Below are 17354 nucleotides of genomic sequence, written 5' to 3'. Positions count from 1 at the left end.
CTAGCCAACATCAACCACCCATGAAAGCTTTTCCACCTAGAGGATACTACTTACATAATGCATGACATGCCAGCGAGTAACTTTACTAATATGAAAACGGATAATTTCACTCTTGTTGTCAGACGTCTGAAAGCTGCAGTATAGTTCATCGTTTCCCACAGACACTGTGACCATGGTGGTGCCATCTAAGTAATCTGAGGAACAAGGGTCCAACCTCTGATAGTTGTAATGCTCCACTTGTTGCATCAATTCCAAGAACTGCAATACAAAGTAGAAAGAATCTCGATATATAACACTATCAATCGCATAACTGTAAGATTCATCCCAAAATTATTATTATCCACATGTCTCATGGTGTGTATTCAAGCAGATGATGAACACAGGAGAAATTATATGGCTTTAAAAAGTTGCACTTTATGAACAAGACCTAGTTGTGTGAAAGCTCTTTCATGATAAAGAGGAATAAACAACCAAAACACAAGAGATACTGGGGGTAGGGGGAAGAAATTTGACTGGACACTCACACCTGCCTAAAAGACCACTTTGGACCAACATATTGACTCCTTTAGACCACGTGTCAAACACAAGGCCCGAGGGCCGAATCCGGCCTGCTGCCTCATTTTACGTGGCCCGCGGCGTGCTGTCAGCGGCTCACCACTGACTGTAGCGATTACCAGCCGGAAGCTGCGTCACCCTAGCTGGTAATCACGCCTAAGCGCTGATCCCGGCGCACACTCTGACGTCAGTTTGCAACCGGGATCCTTCTCCCCAGAGTCCCCTGCTCCTCAGTTCCAAAGGGGAGGACTCTGGCAGGAAGCGTTCCGGGCGCAAACACTGATGTCAGAGTGCACCCAGGCTCAGCGCGAGCAGAAGGGGGAGCAGCGCTGACAGCGAGGAGGAGGCAAGTATTACAGTTGGCGGATGGGAACTATTATTACTGAGGGGGGTTAATACTACTGAGGGGGAGGTCGCTATTGCTACTGGGGCAACTAAAGGGGGGGGGTCACTATTGCTACTGGGCGGCCACTGACGGGGCGGGGGAGGTTCGCTATTGCTACTAGGGGGCCACTGAGGGGGGAATGGGTGGGTTCGCAATTGCTACTGGGGCCACTGAGGGGGCGGGGAAGGTTCGCTATTACTACTGGGGCCACTGTGGTGGGGGGGTTGCTATTGCTACTGGGGCCACTGTGGTGGGGGGGTTGCTATTGCTTGTGGGGCCACTGTGGTGGGGGGGTTGCTATTGCTTGTGGGGCCACTGTGGTGGGGGGGTTGCTATTGCTTGTGGGGCCACTGTGGTGGGGGGGTTGCTATTGCTTGTGGGGCCACTGTGGTGGGGGGGTTGCTATTGCTTGTGGGGCCACTGTGGTGGGGGGGTTGCTATTGCTTGTGGGGCCACTGTGGTGGGGGGGTTGCTATTGCTTGTGGGGCCACTGTGGTGGGGGGGGTTGCTATTGCTTGTGGGGCCACTGTGGTGGGGGGGTTGCTATTGCTTGTGGGGCCACTGTGGTGGGGGGGTTGCTATTGCTTGTGGGGCCACTGTGGTGGGGGGGTTGCTATTGCTTGTGGGGCCACTGTGGTGGGGGGTTGCTATTGCTTGTGGGGCCACTGTGGTGGGGGGTTGCTATTGCTTGTGGGGCCACTGTGGTGGGGGGGTTGCTATTGCTTGTGGGGCCACTGTGGTGGGGGGGTTGCTATTGCTTGTGGGGCCACTGTGGTGGGGGGGTTGCTATTGCTTGTGGGGCCACTGTGGTGGGGGGTTGCTATTGCTTGTGGGGCCACTGTGGTGGGGGGTTGCTATTGCTTGTGGGGCCACTGTGGTGGGGGGTTGCTATTGCTTGTGGGGCCACTGTGGTGGGGGGTTGCTATTGCTTGTGGGGCCACTGTGGTGGGGGGGGTTGCGATTTTTACTGGGGCTACTATCAGATTCATTGTTACTACTGCGACCACTATAGGCGTCACTATTAGGGCTCGTTCACATGGGCTTAATCTATTTCTATCACACGAATACACGGTTTATTTGCGCAATCGAAAAATCGCTTATGCCTGCGTATTTGGGCGTGCAAAAAAGAACACAGATGGGCCCACTGAAATGGTGAGCAAATATGCAGTGAATACATAGATTTCCTGCGCATTCACCACGTATTTGTGCGACCCATTCACTTCAATGGCCTTTTGGGGTGCGCAGTACGCAACAAAATAGGTCATGCTGTGTGAAAATATACATTCATGTGAATGAACTCATTGAAATCAATGGCTTCTATTCACTGCATATTACATGTACGCAAATACGCTTGTGTGAACAGGCCCTAACTTTACTGTCTTACAATCGTCCCTTTGAAGGTCACCATAAGCCTCATGTGGCCCTTGGTGAAAATGAGTTTGACACCCCTGCTTTAGATAGTCTACTATACTGGATAAACAGAAGTAAAAGTACATTTAACATTAAGTACAGAAAAGAGCCAAATCCTAAATTGGATTGGAAAGGCTTAGGCCTGCAGATAAAGGTGGTGCTAAAGTCCTCAAGATCACATCAGACTACATGAAGGAAGGTGGCAGACAGCTGACTGGTAGAAGGTACTACACCAAACTAGATCAAGACCAAACTCAAAAACATGTGGGAGTTGAGAGGGATTATCAGAAGTCTGTCTGTGGAGTCTACAAAACTTTTGTCCTCAATACCAAGAATCCCGGGAGTTGGAATATTCTACATACTTTCCAAAATACATAAACCCAGCAACCCAGGGAAACCAGTTCTCTCAAGCATAGCAACCCCCACAGAAAAAAAATCATGATTGATAGAGGGCATTATCAAACCATTGGTAAGATATACAGACAGCTATCTCTAAGACACCAACAATCTACTCAACAAACTATCAACCACATGTCCACTATGATGCCATTCTAGACACAATGGATGTGGAATCCTCATATTCCAAAATCCAAACAGGAGGATGCACTAATCATCTGTCGGGTGTATCCGAGGCTCATCGGATTGCTTCCGACTCTGTACTTCAACTCACAAAATGTATTCTCAAAACACAAACTATTTCTCCTTTAGTAAAGCAATATCTTCAACTCACTGTACCCGCCATGGGCAGTAAAATGGCACCATAATGCGCCAATCAATGACCAAACTGGAAGACGATTTCCTGGCATCCTGCTCCATCAAACCACTGGCCTATTTCCACTATATTGATGACATTGTAGTCATCATATTAATGAACTCTGAACAAGAACAACAACATTCCATGAAAGATTCAATTAGTTTCACTCCACCATAAACCTGACATTCAGCCACTCATGGAGATTAACTTCCTGGACACCACCATAAAAAAATTCTAAACAAAATATAGACATCCTGGTCTAAAAAGCTATTGATTGGCCTACAAACACCAATCAGGACAACTTTAACCCCAAAACACATTAAAAAGTCCATAGTCTACAGCTGGGCATTAAGATAGAACCATCTATTCCAGCCCAACAATAAGGGATGAACATTAAACTCATCTGAAGACATTTATAGAAAAAAAAAAAGTCAGAGCCATCGTCCCATTTCAACTGATATGAAACCACCAGAATACCCACAAGTCATTAACTCCAATACAAAGCAAAGAAAGAAAACAAATTGTACACCTTTGGTAGTGACCTACAATCCACAACTAGAGGTACAGCTCTAGGCAAGACTATGGCAGACAAGTACCTTTACTTTATTATCTGTTTTTATTAAATGTTTAAGTGCCGTTGTCTGTTGTTCTGTTGGTTTGCACCAATTCATCTCCAATTCTTGAACAGCCTGTAAATGGATACAAAAAACAATTAAAAAAACATATGGCATGGTTTAAATGAATGAAGACTGTTCACATACAGCTCCATTTACGAGCATCTGCACCCCCAAAAATGAAATGGACCGACAGATTATAAAACCAGATGAGTATTGGCTTTGTTGCTCAAGTTAAGACACCGATTAGGTCCAACTATTACGGCCAAGGCAAGACAACGTCATTTGGTTTCACGATTAATATGTTCCATATTAAAGCTCTAAAAACTCCTCCTCTGAGTGTTTTTAAACTGTTTTTTTTTCTTTACAGGAGTATGTATTTCAAGCATTTTTTCAAGCTTTCTTCTCTTGGGGGCATAGTTGCAGAAAGCATAGTAGTCTGACATTGGCAACTTTAGCAATGTTCAAATAAGTTGAGATAGCAGCAGTCACCCAAGACTACTAATAAAGGGACTGCAGCGCCATGGCCCATTGAACATTTATCGAGGCACAATGACCTCTCCACATATGGCGCTGTGCCTTGAACTGCAGCTCAGCCCTATTCAACGGCCACAACCATGCTTAGAAGTGCTCCACTGTCTCTGGGACATATTGAAAGACTACAGTTCTCACTGGAGAACCATTACCCTTTTTTTCTGCTTTGTACCAGGTGTCAAACTGCTACTGATCACACATTGATAGCTTATGAGGAGGCCAGATCAGTGTGTTTTCCTGGAAGAACATCCAGGGTATGGAGCAGAAGCAAAGCCCTCCGATCCATGTAGTGGGTGGTGATGGTCATTGCACGTGCAGCACTTAAAGAAAAAAAAAAACTCATATACACTTACAATTACCTGAGGATAGGTTATCAATAGCCACACCCTAAAAAACCCATTTTTTTTATTTCCGTAGCTGGAAGAGCTTGTGTGGTTAATAGAGATGGCCACTAAATAAGGTTAGCTGCCCATAAGTTTCAGGTAAGTTCTCTAGGACAGAGGGGGGTGGGGGACGACGACACTCGTCTCCATCCAAGCGATGGTTGTGGGATTATTTGTAAGGTATTGTTAGGCCTCTTTCAGGCAAGCATATTTGTATATGTCCATAATAGAGATGTATTATAGATTAACCCCTTAATGACATGGCCTATTTTGGCGTTGAGGACCAAGCGATTTTTTCGTATTTTTCCATCTCCATTTTTCAAAAGCCATAACTTTTTTATTTTTCCGTGGACGCGGCCGTATAAGGGCTTGTTTTTTGCGTGGCGAGCTGTAGTTTTTATCGGTGCCACTTTTGCGTACATAGACAATATCGTAAAATTTTTAAATTTTTTTTTTTTATGATAACATGGAGATAAACCGCATCAATTCTGCCATAGATTTCTTTTTCTTTTTTTTACAGCGTTAATCATGCAGCATAAATGACACACAAAATTTTTTCTGCGGGTCGGTACGGTTACAACGATACCAAAATTGTTATTTTTTTTTAGGTTTTTACACTTTTTTGCAATAAAACCCCCTTTTTTTGGGAAATCTTTTTTTTTCCTCTATAGCTGCATTCAAAGTCCTGTAACTTTTTTTTTTTTCTATGTACGGAGCTCTATAAGGGCTTATTGTTTGCGAAACGAGCTGCAGTTTTTATTGGTACCATTTTGGTGAATGTACGGCTTTTTTGATCACTTTTATTGCACTTTTTGGGAGGCAAAATGCTAAAAATTAGCATTTTGCCTCTTTTTAGCTTTTTTTTTTACGCTTTTTGTCGTACAAAATGAAAAGTGTGTTCAACTTTTTGTACACGTTGTTACGGACGCGTCAATACCAAATATGTGGGGTTTTCATTTTTTCCCCTTTTTTTATGCTAATATTAGAAAAAGCATTAAAAAAAAAGGGGGTTTTTTACTTTTTTTTTTTTACATTTTTCTTTTCTTTTTTTTACACTATTTGAGTCCCTCTGAGGGACTTGCAGCAGTATGCCTATGATCGCTGTGATAAGGCATGGCAGAGCTACTGCTCTCCCATGCCTTATTGCCTATACAGCGATTATAGGCACAGGCAATACAGGACGCCAGTGTCTGGCGTCCTGTTGCCATGGCGACAGGCCGGGCTCTCGCGATGGCATCGCGAGAGCCGGCCGGAGACACAGAGGGATCGCGATCCCTCTGTGAACTCTTTCCCTGCCGCGATCTACTTAGATCGCGGCAGGGAAGGGGTTAACAGCGGGGGCGCATCTCCGATGTCCCCCCGCTGTTGCAGCGGGACGCCGGCTGTGAGTGACAGCCGCCTCCCGCTGCGGGATAGCGCGGGATCTTATGTGATCCCGCGCTATCCCCAGGACGTACCGGTACGTCCTGTTGCGGGAAGTACCAGGCTGCCAGGACGTACCGGTACGTCCTGGAGTGGGAAGGGGTTAAAGTAGATATATATTTGCCTGCATTGGATATAATAATAATCATCCTTATTTATATAGCGTCAACATCTTCCGCAGCGCTTACACGACAGGGGAAATAAAACAAGACCACGGTTACATGAAGTAATCAATTGATGGAAACAATAGGGGTGAGGGTCCTGCTCCAATGAGCTTACATACTACAAATAGTGGGGTGATACAGAAGGTAAAGGGGCTGGAGATGTCCACAGTATGGCGAGGTGGAGGGTGAGGGATGCTATACACACAGACAGTGGTCAGGCCGTATAGTGGCAGAATCGGTATGACTGAAGGTGCCAGTTGATTACAGCTAGCAGGAACTCCAGTCTGTAGGACAGGGAGCATGTTATCAGGCGGAGTACAGAGGGGTTTGGTTTAGGGGATATGGTGCGTCTCCCTGAAGAGGTGAGTTTTTAGAGCACGCCTGAAGTTTAGTGTGTCAGTCATGGCCTGTACATTTTTTGGTAGCACGTTCCAGAGGACTGGTGCTGCTCTGGAGAAGTCTTGGAGGTGGGAATGAAAGGTTTGAATTAGAGGGGCACTTAGTCTGATTTCGTTAGCAGAGTGGAGAGTCCGGGCTGGGTAATTGATTGAGATGAGGGAAGCAATGTAGGGTGGGGCGGTGCTGTGGAGGGCCTTGTGGATGAGGGTAGTGAGTTTAAATTGAATTCTGTATTTGATGGGCAGCCAGTGCAGTTACTGGCACAGGGCAAAGGCGTCCGAGTAGCGACTGGACAGGAAGATATTTTCTACAGAGTAGAAGAAAAAAAAACAAAAACACCCATTTTTAACTCGGTAGAAATCACCAATGACAGCGAGTACAGATGAAATCCTGATGTATCCTTATTCTAATCATTTTCCATAGACTATTATAGGCACATTTTCCATCAAAAACAGACTAACGTATGCTGCAAAATGTGAACAAAAAGCATTAAAAATGTTTTTTTTAAAATGCACAGGTAGATAGGCCTAGATATTTTTATTATCTCACTATTATGACCTGCAAAACACAGATTAAATTCAAATTTAAAATATGCTTGTTTGAAAACTGCCTTAAGTATTATATCGCTCTATTGCATGGACACTGTATGTGCAACAGTCATTCAGTGCTGGTGCGGTGTCAGCACCTCAAGAAATTTGGTGTACATACGGCCATTTTGGATGCCAGAATGTGAGGTCTATGCCAGCTAGGAGCTGGGGTAGATCTCTTCAATAATTTATAGCAGATACTGGCATAAAATTATACAATATCTGATGGGTCGTGGGAGGCCATGTCCCATTATGCTAATTGGAATGCAGGCTACAAAAAGCAGACAATATTTTTTTCTTAAGAATGACCGGAGCTAAAAATTTACAACATTTTTTAAAGTCAGAAATCTGCAACTTCTTTAAGAAGTCCCCCCCCCCCCCCCTAATTGTCCCTGCAGGTCTGTTAAAGTGGGTAATTTGCCACAGATTGCCAACCAAACTGTGGGATAATTTGTTATGGCGCACATCATACCTGAGCATAGAGTAAGTCAACAGCGGCTGTGCAGCCCATTAATATAGCATCAGTAGAGGGAGTCATATACCTGCGGGCACAAGGATATAGGAGATTAGGAATAAAAGGTGTTGCATTTGTGATGGAATCTGTAAAGCTAGCTGCAGTACCCAGAACCATCGAATGTCAGTTGTTTTCACATCGTCGATTTTAGTACAAATTCCACACCTCGTTTATTTGAATAGGAATCCACGGTGCCATCTTCGCGATGTGGATTTGAAGTCCGTGTTGTGGGAAGCTTCTTTACGCGAATTTGTGTTGGAAATGCCACAAGCGGATTTTATCTATTCACAAGGGCTCAATCTATATGTAGATCCATGGCAAAAATAACCATGGCTTAGAGGCGGAATTCACAAATGTTTCCGCCGCATGAACATACTCTTATACTTACATGCATTTAGGACTTTTTTTCGCATGTAACAAAGGGTTTTTACATTTCAACTAAAAGGTTTTTTGTTTTTTTTTAAAGCTGCAGTAATGTTTAATGAGAGTCAAAGAAGTAATACCAATGATTGGGAATTTATGAGTTTTGTGTAATGTCTGAAGGCAATTTTTTCTGCCTTGAATTTAGAGGGTTTTTCCAGGACTAGGAAGTAGGTTAATGATTAGAGATGAGCGAGCGTACTCGGAAAAGCACTACTCGCTCGAGTAATTTGCTTTATCCGAGTATCGCTGTGCTCGGGTCTGAAGATTCGGGTGCCGACACGGAGCGGGGAGCTGCAGGGGAGAGCGGGGAGGAACGGAGGTAAGATCTTTCTCTCCCTCTCTCCCGCCCGCTCTCCCCTGCTCCCCGCTGCGACTCACCTGTCAGCCGCAGCGGCACCCGAATCTTCAGACCCGAGCACAGCGATACTCGGATAAAGCAAATTACTCGAGCGAGTAGTGCTTTTCCGAGTACGCTCGCTCATCTCTATTAATGATCGATCAATCAGTGGTCTGATAAACACCCGTTTTGCAGACAAACACATTTTTTAGTCCATATTGGTCAATAAAAGGGGTTATGCAGGGCTTGTAGAAACTCACCTGGCTTAGTGGAGATGGAACAGGCACTTATGGCTGAGTTCCGAAGAGTGGTCACATGGTATTGTGGCTCCTCCATTATTGGTGAGGTCATTAATGAAAGTCTGTCTTGTCAAGTTACTATAGTAACTACACCAGCCCCCTTCTAACAGCCGATAGGTAGAAAGAGGGGCTGGCTTATAATGAGCCAATAGCCAAACCCTCAGTGAGGAGGGCATTGAGAACTGAGGGGCTGCAATACTATGTGACTTCACGTTGAAACTCAGCTGGAAGTAACTATACCGACTCCACTACTCTGGGTGGGTTTTTAACAATCCATGGATAACCCCTTTACAGGTGTCCAAACGGGCCATACACATTCAGGGACATCTGGTAACGGACAAATGATCTTTAGTGAAACATTCTTTCAAAAGGAGGCTTCCTTGTCAACAAAGAACATTCATAATAAAAAGCGAAAGCCCTTTTATCCCATTACGGAGCCAAAATTTCAAGTACAGCCAACTTCGTTCCAGACAATGACTGGCTGCCCACTAAAAGATTTGTTGTTAAATTAAACCCACTTGAAGATCTTTTTAATTGAAGCCATTTCCATTACCAGCAGCCTAATGTCTATAGGCAGCTTTATATCCAGGTGTGTCCACATTTTTGAGTGGTATAGTACAGGGTTACTACAAAAGAAAGATGCTTTCAACTTTAGTATCTCTCTCCAAGAATTATTAAGCAAGTTACAAATATTTACTGCGCCGCCCTACATTGCTTCCCTCGTTTCAATCCACCACCAAGCCCAAACCCTCCGCTAATGAAATTAGATTAAGTGCTCCTTTAACTCGAAACTCTAATTCTGGCCTCCAAGACTTCTCCAGAGCAGCAGAAATAGGAAAGTCCCGCAGCACACCTAACACATGCACTTAAGTGCAGAGGTTCCAATCTGTGTATGCCAAGCCACCTGTGGGGTCATGAACCCAACCCCAAATAAATGCAATGGTGTCCAAGGAGGCGGCAGCATCAACGGTGTAGAAATTGTAGAAAAAAAGTTTTATTGCTCCATAAAATGGCGACGTTTCGACTAAGTCTTTCTCCAGAGCAGCAGCAGTCCCGTGGAACGCGCTACCCAAAACTATCTGAGAAATCCCTGACACACAAAACTTCAGGCGTGCTATAAAAAGACACCTCTTCAGGGGGGCATACCATATCCCCTAAATCAAACCCCTCTGTACTCTGCCTGATAACATACTCCCTGTCTTACAGATTGCAACCCCTACTAGTTGCAATCAAATGCCCCTGCAGTCACACCGATTCAGCCACTATACAGCTCATTTTGACCACATTCTGTGTATAGCATCCCACGCTCTTCACCTCCACAGGAGCTCATGTGATGCCAACGTCACAAAAGCTGCCATCGCAAAAAACATCATTCCAACTCTGTGCTACTATGCATATTGTGCGTTTATCTGTTTAGTGGTTTTTGTTCTATGTAACGTTGAAAGTGAATTTCATTTCTAGTAGTCCTGTATTATAGGGGATCACTCATAAGTTCCAGTCTTATGAACATATCACATGAGGATTTCAAGCACACATGTACAAATGAGTTTCCTGCCACACTCACCACTTCCTGATGTCAATCTGAAATGAATCGTTCTTTATGTTCCAAATAGTTATAAATGGGATTTCAAAAGGTGCAACCCGCTTCATCACTGCAGATAAAAGAATTAGTCACAGTATGTAATGAATATTCATTTATTAAGAAAATGTAACTGAACAGCCTTGGAATTGTGACAGTTGACTACTTTGTGCTTAATTTTACCAAATTGCTCATCAGCGCCCCTTTGTTAAATTTTCCATTGGATCTACATGAAAAGTTTAAAAATATATATATATATATATATATAAGGAACCACACAAATAACTAACCTTTAGACAAAGTTCACCACAACCATTAAGTAGTAAATCGAGAAGTATAACTAAATACATGTAACGTCCTACATCGCTGCCATTTTGAATAGAACTTTAAAAACTCAGGAGTGAGTAGTGGCACAAAGAGGAGCGACTGCCTGTTTATACCGAGCAAAAAAGTATTAGTTGCCTTGTTTCGCTGAGCTGAAACAAAACAGATCCCGCCTTTACATGGGCCAACTATAAAAGTCAAAAATTGCTCGTTTGAGCAATTTGTTTGGCTGATAGTAGTCCCATGTAAAAGTACCCTTGACTTGACTAGGGATCGTATTTAGATATGGTGAATAGAAAGACTTGAAAACAAAATATCAGTTGGACAGTTGACTTAATTGAGCAGGGATAAACTTGATTGGGGTCCTAATATCTAGAAGCCCCTTTTAAGCCGTGTGAACAGCCAAGATTTTTTTCCCCCTTGTGTTAAAATGCTATGACTTTAGGGCGCAACAGATACCTGAAACACGTACGCCATCTTGTCTCCTTGCATGGATCTGAGGAATAAAGCTTAACATTTTTCACTTTAGAAGAACGCTGGCCTTTTTCTGCTATGCTGAGGGTGTATAATAAACACATCTATGTGTCCTAGCAGGGAACGGGCGCGCTGGTCTTTTGCTCTCTTGGTTTACCACAAGGGTCTATCCTGGGTCCTATTCTTTTTAATATGTTCATAAATGCCATAGATTTAAAGGGGTTGTCTCGCGGCAGCAAGTGGGGTTAAGCACTTCTGTATGGCCATATTAATGCACTTTGTAATATACATCGTGGATTAAATATGAGCCATACAGAAGTTATTCACTTACCTTCCCTGCGCTGGCGTCCCCGTCTCCATGGCTCCATCTAACTTCAGCGTCTAATCGCCCGATTAGACGCGCTTGCGCAGAAGGGTCTTCTGCTTTCGGCTCGGTATCAGCGGCGTTCTGGCTCCGCCCCCTTCTGCGGCATCGCGTAGCTCCGCCCCATGGCGTGTGCCGATTCCAGCCTCCTGATTGTCTGGAATCGGCACATGTGACGGGGCGGAGCTACGCGATGACGCGTAGAAGGGGGCGGAGCCAAAACACCGCTGATGCCGAACCGAGCCGAAAGCAGAAGACTCTTCTGCGCAAGCGCGTCTAATCGGGCGATTAGACGCTGAAGTTAGACGGAGCCATGGAGACGGGGACGCCAGCGCAGGGAAGGTAAGTGAATAACTTCTGTATGGCTCATATTTAATGCACGATGTACATTACAAAGTGCATTAATATGGCCATACAGAAGTGTATAGACCCACTTGCTTTCGCGAGACAACCCCTTTAATAACTAAAATTTGTCTGTTTGCGGAGGACAAAAAAAGCATGCAAAAGGGTTGATACTCATGGGGAGATCTTGAACATTAAGAATGATTTAACTTTACTAGATAAATGGTAAAAACAATGGAAACTGCAGTTCAAGGTTTCTAAGTGCAAAATAATGCACTTGGAGAGAAGAGATCATCAGAAAGAGCGAGTATCATATTGGCGGTTCTGTGGTATCCAGCTGTATCTGATTTCTGACAGCCTCAAAATTAGTCCACCGTGCGGTTAGACAACAAGAAAACAAGTAGGATGCTCGGCTGTATAGCTGGAGGATTAACCAGTAGAAAGAGGGAGATTGTGATCCCACTGTATAGAACTCTGCTGAGACCTTATCTGGAACACTGTGTTCAGTGCTGGAGACGCCATCTACAGAAAGACATTGATAAAAACAGGACAAGTCCAAAAGCAGACCACAGAAGTGGTGGAGGGTCTCAACAAAAGGAAAAAAAGAAGAGATTTCCCCATTATCATCATGAAATAACCTAAGGCCCATTTACACGCAAAGATAGTCTTTCAAATGACGAAACATTTTGCGATTTGCATACAGTGTTAGTGGCCATTAACACTATCATCTTGATTTACATGTAAAAGGGCCTCTAAGAGCTGTTTGTAGAGCCTAGTATGTGATTTATCACAGCTGCATTGTTCTCCTCAAGACTGATGGCAGATTACAATGTTATCTAGCGGTTCCCATGGAGATAACAGCATGCGGTCTACTGAGAGATAAATGGGGTTGCTTTACCTCTCAAAAGCAATAGATTTTAAGTTCACCTGAAAAATCATCGCTCAAATGAAAAAAAGTGCCCAATGCCCGTGTTCACATGTAGCAATTTTCGTTTATTTTCGGTCGTTTGAATGAATTTTGAGTGATAATTGTTACGTGTAAATGGGCCTTTAATTTGTATAGCCTGGAGGAAAGAAGGAGGGGGCGGGACAGGATAAATGGAAATCTTTAAATATATTACAGGAATAAGTAAGGTTCAGGAGAGTAAGGCCGCTCTCACACATGAATGCAGCAAAAGCGCTGCGATTTCAAATGCGGCGCTTTGCCACGATTTTACTTTCGCTTCCGGCTGCAGATCCCTGCAGCTGACAACATGTTTTAGAGCACCCCATCATTGTAATGGGTCATGAGGTGTGCTAAACAGACATAGAGCAGACAGCGCTCGAAAGTCGCGGTGCTGGAAAGCACCGTCCAACGCCATGATTAAACACGTCTGCGAGGCCCCATTAATTTCAATCGGAGCGTTATACCGTGATTAACGCAGTGTTCAAAACACCACGTTAATCGCAGTAAAAAGTGCCTGGGTGAGAGAGGCCCAACCAAACACAAACAAGGGGGCGCAATCGGAGATTAGTTGGGGGAAATATTAGAAATTATTATTTTACTGAAAGAGTAGTAGATACTTGGAATGAACTTCTAGCAGATGTGGATGGATGAATCATCAAGTGAATTTAAGCATGTCTGCTATAAGAATCTATATCTGAAGAGAGAAATAATGTAAGGGCAGGCGAAATATATTTTCTTTGATCCTCCGATTTCCCACATAACTAAAATAACGCTTAATGAAAAATGGATATAATACGCTTTGATAAGCTTGACAAAATTAGTGAGCCATGAATATCATTCATCAGCATACCAAACGTGAATTATCTTGCCATTTTAGGCATCCTGTTGGAGGAGGCTCAGAAATGCCTTAAGGGCCTTTTACACAGCACAAGTCTCATGCAGTGAGAATGATCAGCGATACATCGCCGATCTGACCCGAAAATCAGTTGATCTACCGCCGCATCGTTCTGTAAGCAGGCAAATTTCTATCTATGAATGACTGCCTTTTTACTGTGAATGGAGGCTGGCGGTTGAAAGAGATCTCTAGCCACTCCGCCTCCATTCACTTAATGATCGCTCCTATGTGAAAGAGCAGGAGTGATCGCTGGGATGGCTTTACTGTCCCAACAATCTTGTGTAAAGGGGTCTTTAGTTTTTCTGCTGACTAAGTCATTGTCATTTTTGGTTTACTCCACCCTAAGCTGTGCCTGCTCATTCATAGCAGATCAGCAGGGTCTGCCACATGGGACTGCCGATGAGCTGCTGCGGGCGGGATGCTCAGAATGCCATCCGTAGCGCAGTGGCTCAGTTTGGTATTGCAGCTCTCTTTCATAGAAGTAGAAGAGCGCTGCAATACCAGATTGGGCCACTGCGCTACGGATGCCATTCTGACTATGCCAGACATCCACAGCAGCTGATCAGCCATTGATGGACCATATTAAGGATAGGTCATCAATAGTTATAGTTTGAAACACACTTTTAAAGCTCTCCAATTATCAAAGTAACAAAATCCACATCCTTTGTGTGTATTGGTGTAGTGGCCCAGAGTTAGCGGGGCCCCTCCATAAATATGAAAGTAGTTGTCTTGTACATTTGTATTGTCAGTGTTTTCTATGTTGTGAATTTGATGTTTATTGCACCTCTGCGCACTGAATGGGTTAAAGTCTGGGTCACGTCTGGAAAATGTATCTTGTGTGTCATGTGACCATGTTGGATATGTGTGTTTGCAAGGTGGAATGCAAAGCAGTGTGTGGGCAGTCTAGGAGAAGTCTGTTTCTGAGTTTTGCAAGACAGAGGAGAGAGAGGACGTTAGTTTGGAGGTTGTAACTGAGTGAACCTCACAGACACAGATTGGTCCATGTAGGGACAGAATGGAAGAAGCTGAGCGATTCCCTTCTGCTTGGCATGGGACCAGCCTACCTAAGATATGACAGTACTACGACTAAGTGAGAGGAGCCGTCATGCAGCGCCGACTGTCCTTTTCCAAATGTGAGTGTTGATTGGTGGAGAGGAGAGTGGCCTGGAATAGAACCCCACAGATAACTGGGACTGTGGACTCGTCCGTCATTCTTGTGAATCCTGCAAGTCCCACCACTATTGTATCTGCACCAGTGTTCTGCAGGATTGTACAAAGTTTTGGACTGTAACCAATATTTGAAGTAAACGAGCTCAGCTGACAGTTACCAGTTTTCTCTGAAGCGTTCTCCCTGTGTCTGAACTCTTTATTACCAACTTCTGAATTCACCACAGAGGACAGAACAGTGGCGTCATGAGTGACAAAAGGACTTAAGGTAAACCGCAGATTGGGTTTTCCCTGTGAAACTCCCCCAGCAGTATCTTGGTCGGTTCCCGAGCTACCCCCAGGGGAGGAGATGGTAGAACCTGTGACAAGGCCTTATCTACCCGCTATCTTCTCGGCTGTGGGCCCACTCCTCGAAAGCCGAATTGGATAATTGCAAAATAATCAGGACTACAGAACCAATAGACTGAATCATCTAGAATATTGCACTGCCTCTTAAAAGGCAGCCGTCTTTAGGTTTTCAGTAATTGTTCATGCCAAACAGCAATGGAATGCTGCAGAAAGGAACAAAATCACTAAAATAGCATAACCATAAAATTTTACTTTGTATATAGGACCTTAGTATGTCCCAATATCAAAATCTTCCTTTTTGGAGTACTTGGGTACACCGTTAATACTTTAGTCATCATTTCATCATTTTTTCTATATGACTATTTGATGTTCTGTTGGGGCCCTTATATTGCTATGTATAGTGTAGTCCTAGCTGGTTTACTTGCTAGTTTTCACAATATCATCTAAGCATAAAAATACTCAATATATCAATATCATCCAGTTTGTATAGTTATTAGGGGCACAATAGGGCAAATAGGCAGTTCCCAAGTGGGGCCATCCTTTTTCAGGGAGACACCTCCACTGTATTTAGGGTTGCAGTTTATTAGGGCAAGTTGCCTTATCCCATTATTCCCTTTGAGACATCGGAAGGATCATACCATCCACCCATTTTCTAGTCTTGTAAATCATAATATACTGTACTTAAAAACAGTGGCTACATACCTGCTTTATGTAGGCTGCATATCTGCATAATAGTATAGCTTAACCTTCAGACGTCTCAAAAGGAAAATAATGTTATTCCTTTGTTCTTCCCCAGGAATTTAGCAATTTTTCAGTATCTGGTATTGTGAGTTATATTCCTTGTGGTGTTATTTGGTAGGAGTGATACCGTACCAAATATATACTTTTTTTTTAAATAAAAGATTAAAAGGTATTTTCTGGGCATTGAAATCAGTGGGAGTGATGCCTTCCATTCCACTTCTGGTTCCAACCCCAATATGTACATCTGGCTCAGCTATGGACAGCAGGCCCGAAGAGCAGATGATCTGTGGGTATCCCGAGCAGTGGATCCCTGACGATCAACTATTGATGACCTATCCCAAGCTGGAAAGTCTCTTTAAATTTTATGGTTATGCCATTTCAGCCGTATACATTTGCCACTTGTGAAAATATAATCTATCCACCTATCCATATAATTAGTTATATCTCTCCATACTCTTTTCAGGTATTTTTCCACTGTGGTGAATAGAATTTCACTACAACAATACAATTATTTCACTCGCGCTCCTCCATTTTAGCAGCATCTTTGTAAATGTGATATTGAAGTCTGAGAACCTACCTGAGAAAACTGCGTTAGTGTCCTTATGTGTAATAAACAAGCTGAAATGTTCCATAAGTTCTCTTGATAAATTTAGTTTATACAATGCAGCCTGTGAAGAAGTATACAAAAATTAGATATTCAGGGGGTGGGGGATTTATCATGTTAAATGCAACAGTTTTTGGGTGTGAAATAGTTACAAGTTTTGGACTAAGCCTAATAATGGCAAACATTTGTTCCAATGTACATTTTTCAGCCACTCTTGCCCCTTTGGTGAACAGTGGCTGGGTTAATAGGACAATAAACTTAAAGAAATGCACGCCAATTTCTGTGATGTACACCACAAATTGATGTAAATTATAGTGAAAATCTACACCAGCTCATAGTTGGCATAGATTTCAGTTAGCGTCTTAAGAATGGCCTGAGATACTGCAAATGTGTTAAAGGGGTTTCCGAGGGAAATACTATTGATGGCTTATACTCAGGATAGGTCCACTCCCTTTACAGTTAATAGTCTGATAGTCACAAGGGTACTGGGCGGAAGCTGCTGCTCTGCGGCTTGTTTATCGGTCGGCACTTGTAACGGTTTTATTAAAATCAAATGGAAGCTGCACCTGCAGTTACACGTGCCGGCCACTACACAGGGGTCAGAGCAGTGGCTTCAGCTCCGTACCCGTGTGTAGCAACAATGATAGTGGGTGCCCAATCAGTTGGGGGTGCTGAGCGACGGACCCCAGCAGATCAACTATTAATGACCCATACTGAGGATAGGTCATCAATAGCATTTTCCTGGAAAACCTCCAGAGAATTGTGCCTCTTCACACATTTGGCGCATCTT

The 17354-nt window shown here is 43.7% G+C and overlaps 1 protein-coding gene across 3 annotated transcripts in view; it reads right to left on the bottom strand.

The window, feature by feature from the left end:
- The window catches only part of LOC136591276 (sorting nexin-31-like), a 129683-nt gene that overhangs the window by 16774 nt on the left and 95555 nt on the right, over window positions 1-17354 (bottom strand). For all 3 annotated transcript variants that reach the window (XM_066588491.1, XM_066588492.1, XM_066588490.1), the window contains 5 exons: window positions 16538-16628; window positions 10345-10432; window positions 7680-7749; window positions 3701-3793; window positions 55-258 (listed from right to left, as the gene is read on the bottom strand). In XM_066588491.1, coding sequence (XP_066444588.1) covers window positions 55-258; window positions 3701-3793; window positions 7680-7749; window positions 10345-10432; window positions 16538-16628 — 546 coding nt within the window. The remainder of the gene's footprint in view (window positions 1-54; window positions 259-3700; window positions 3794-7679; window positions 7750-10344; window positions 10433-16537; window positions 16629-17354) is intronic.

This window comes from Eleutherodactylus coqui, unplaced genomic scaffold (assembly GCF_035609145.1).
Source record: "Eleutherodactylus coqui strain aEleCoq1 unplaced genomic scaffold, aEleCoq1.hap1 HAP1_SCAFFOLD_28, whole genome shotgun sequence".
Lineage (NCBI taxonomy): Eukaryota > Metazoa > Chordata > Amphibia > Anura > Eleutherodactylidae > Eleutherodactylus > Eleutherodactylus coqui.
The sequence above is the reverse complement of the archived record's forward strand: the minus strand, read 5'-3'. Positions and strand labels throughout refer to the sequence as shown.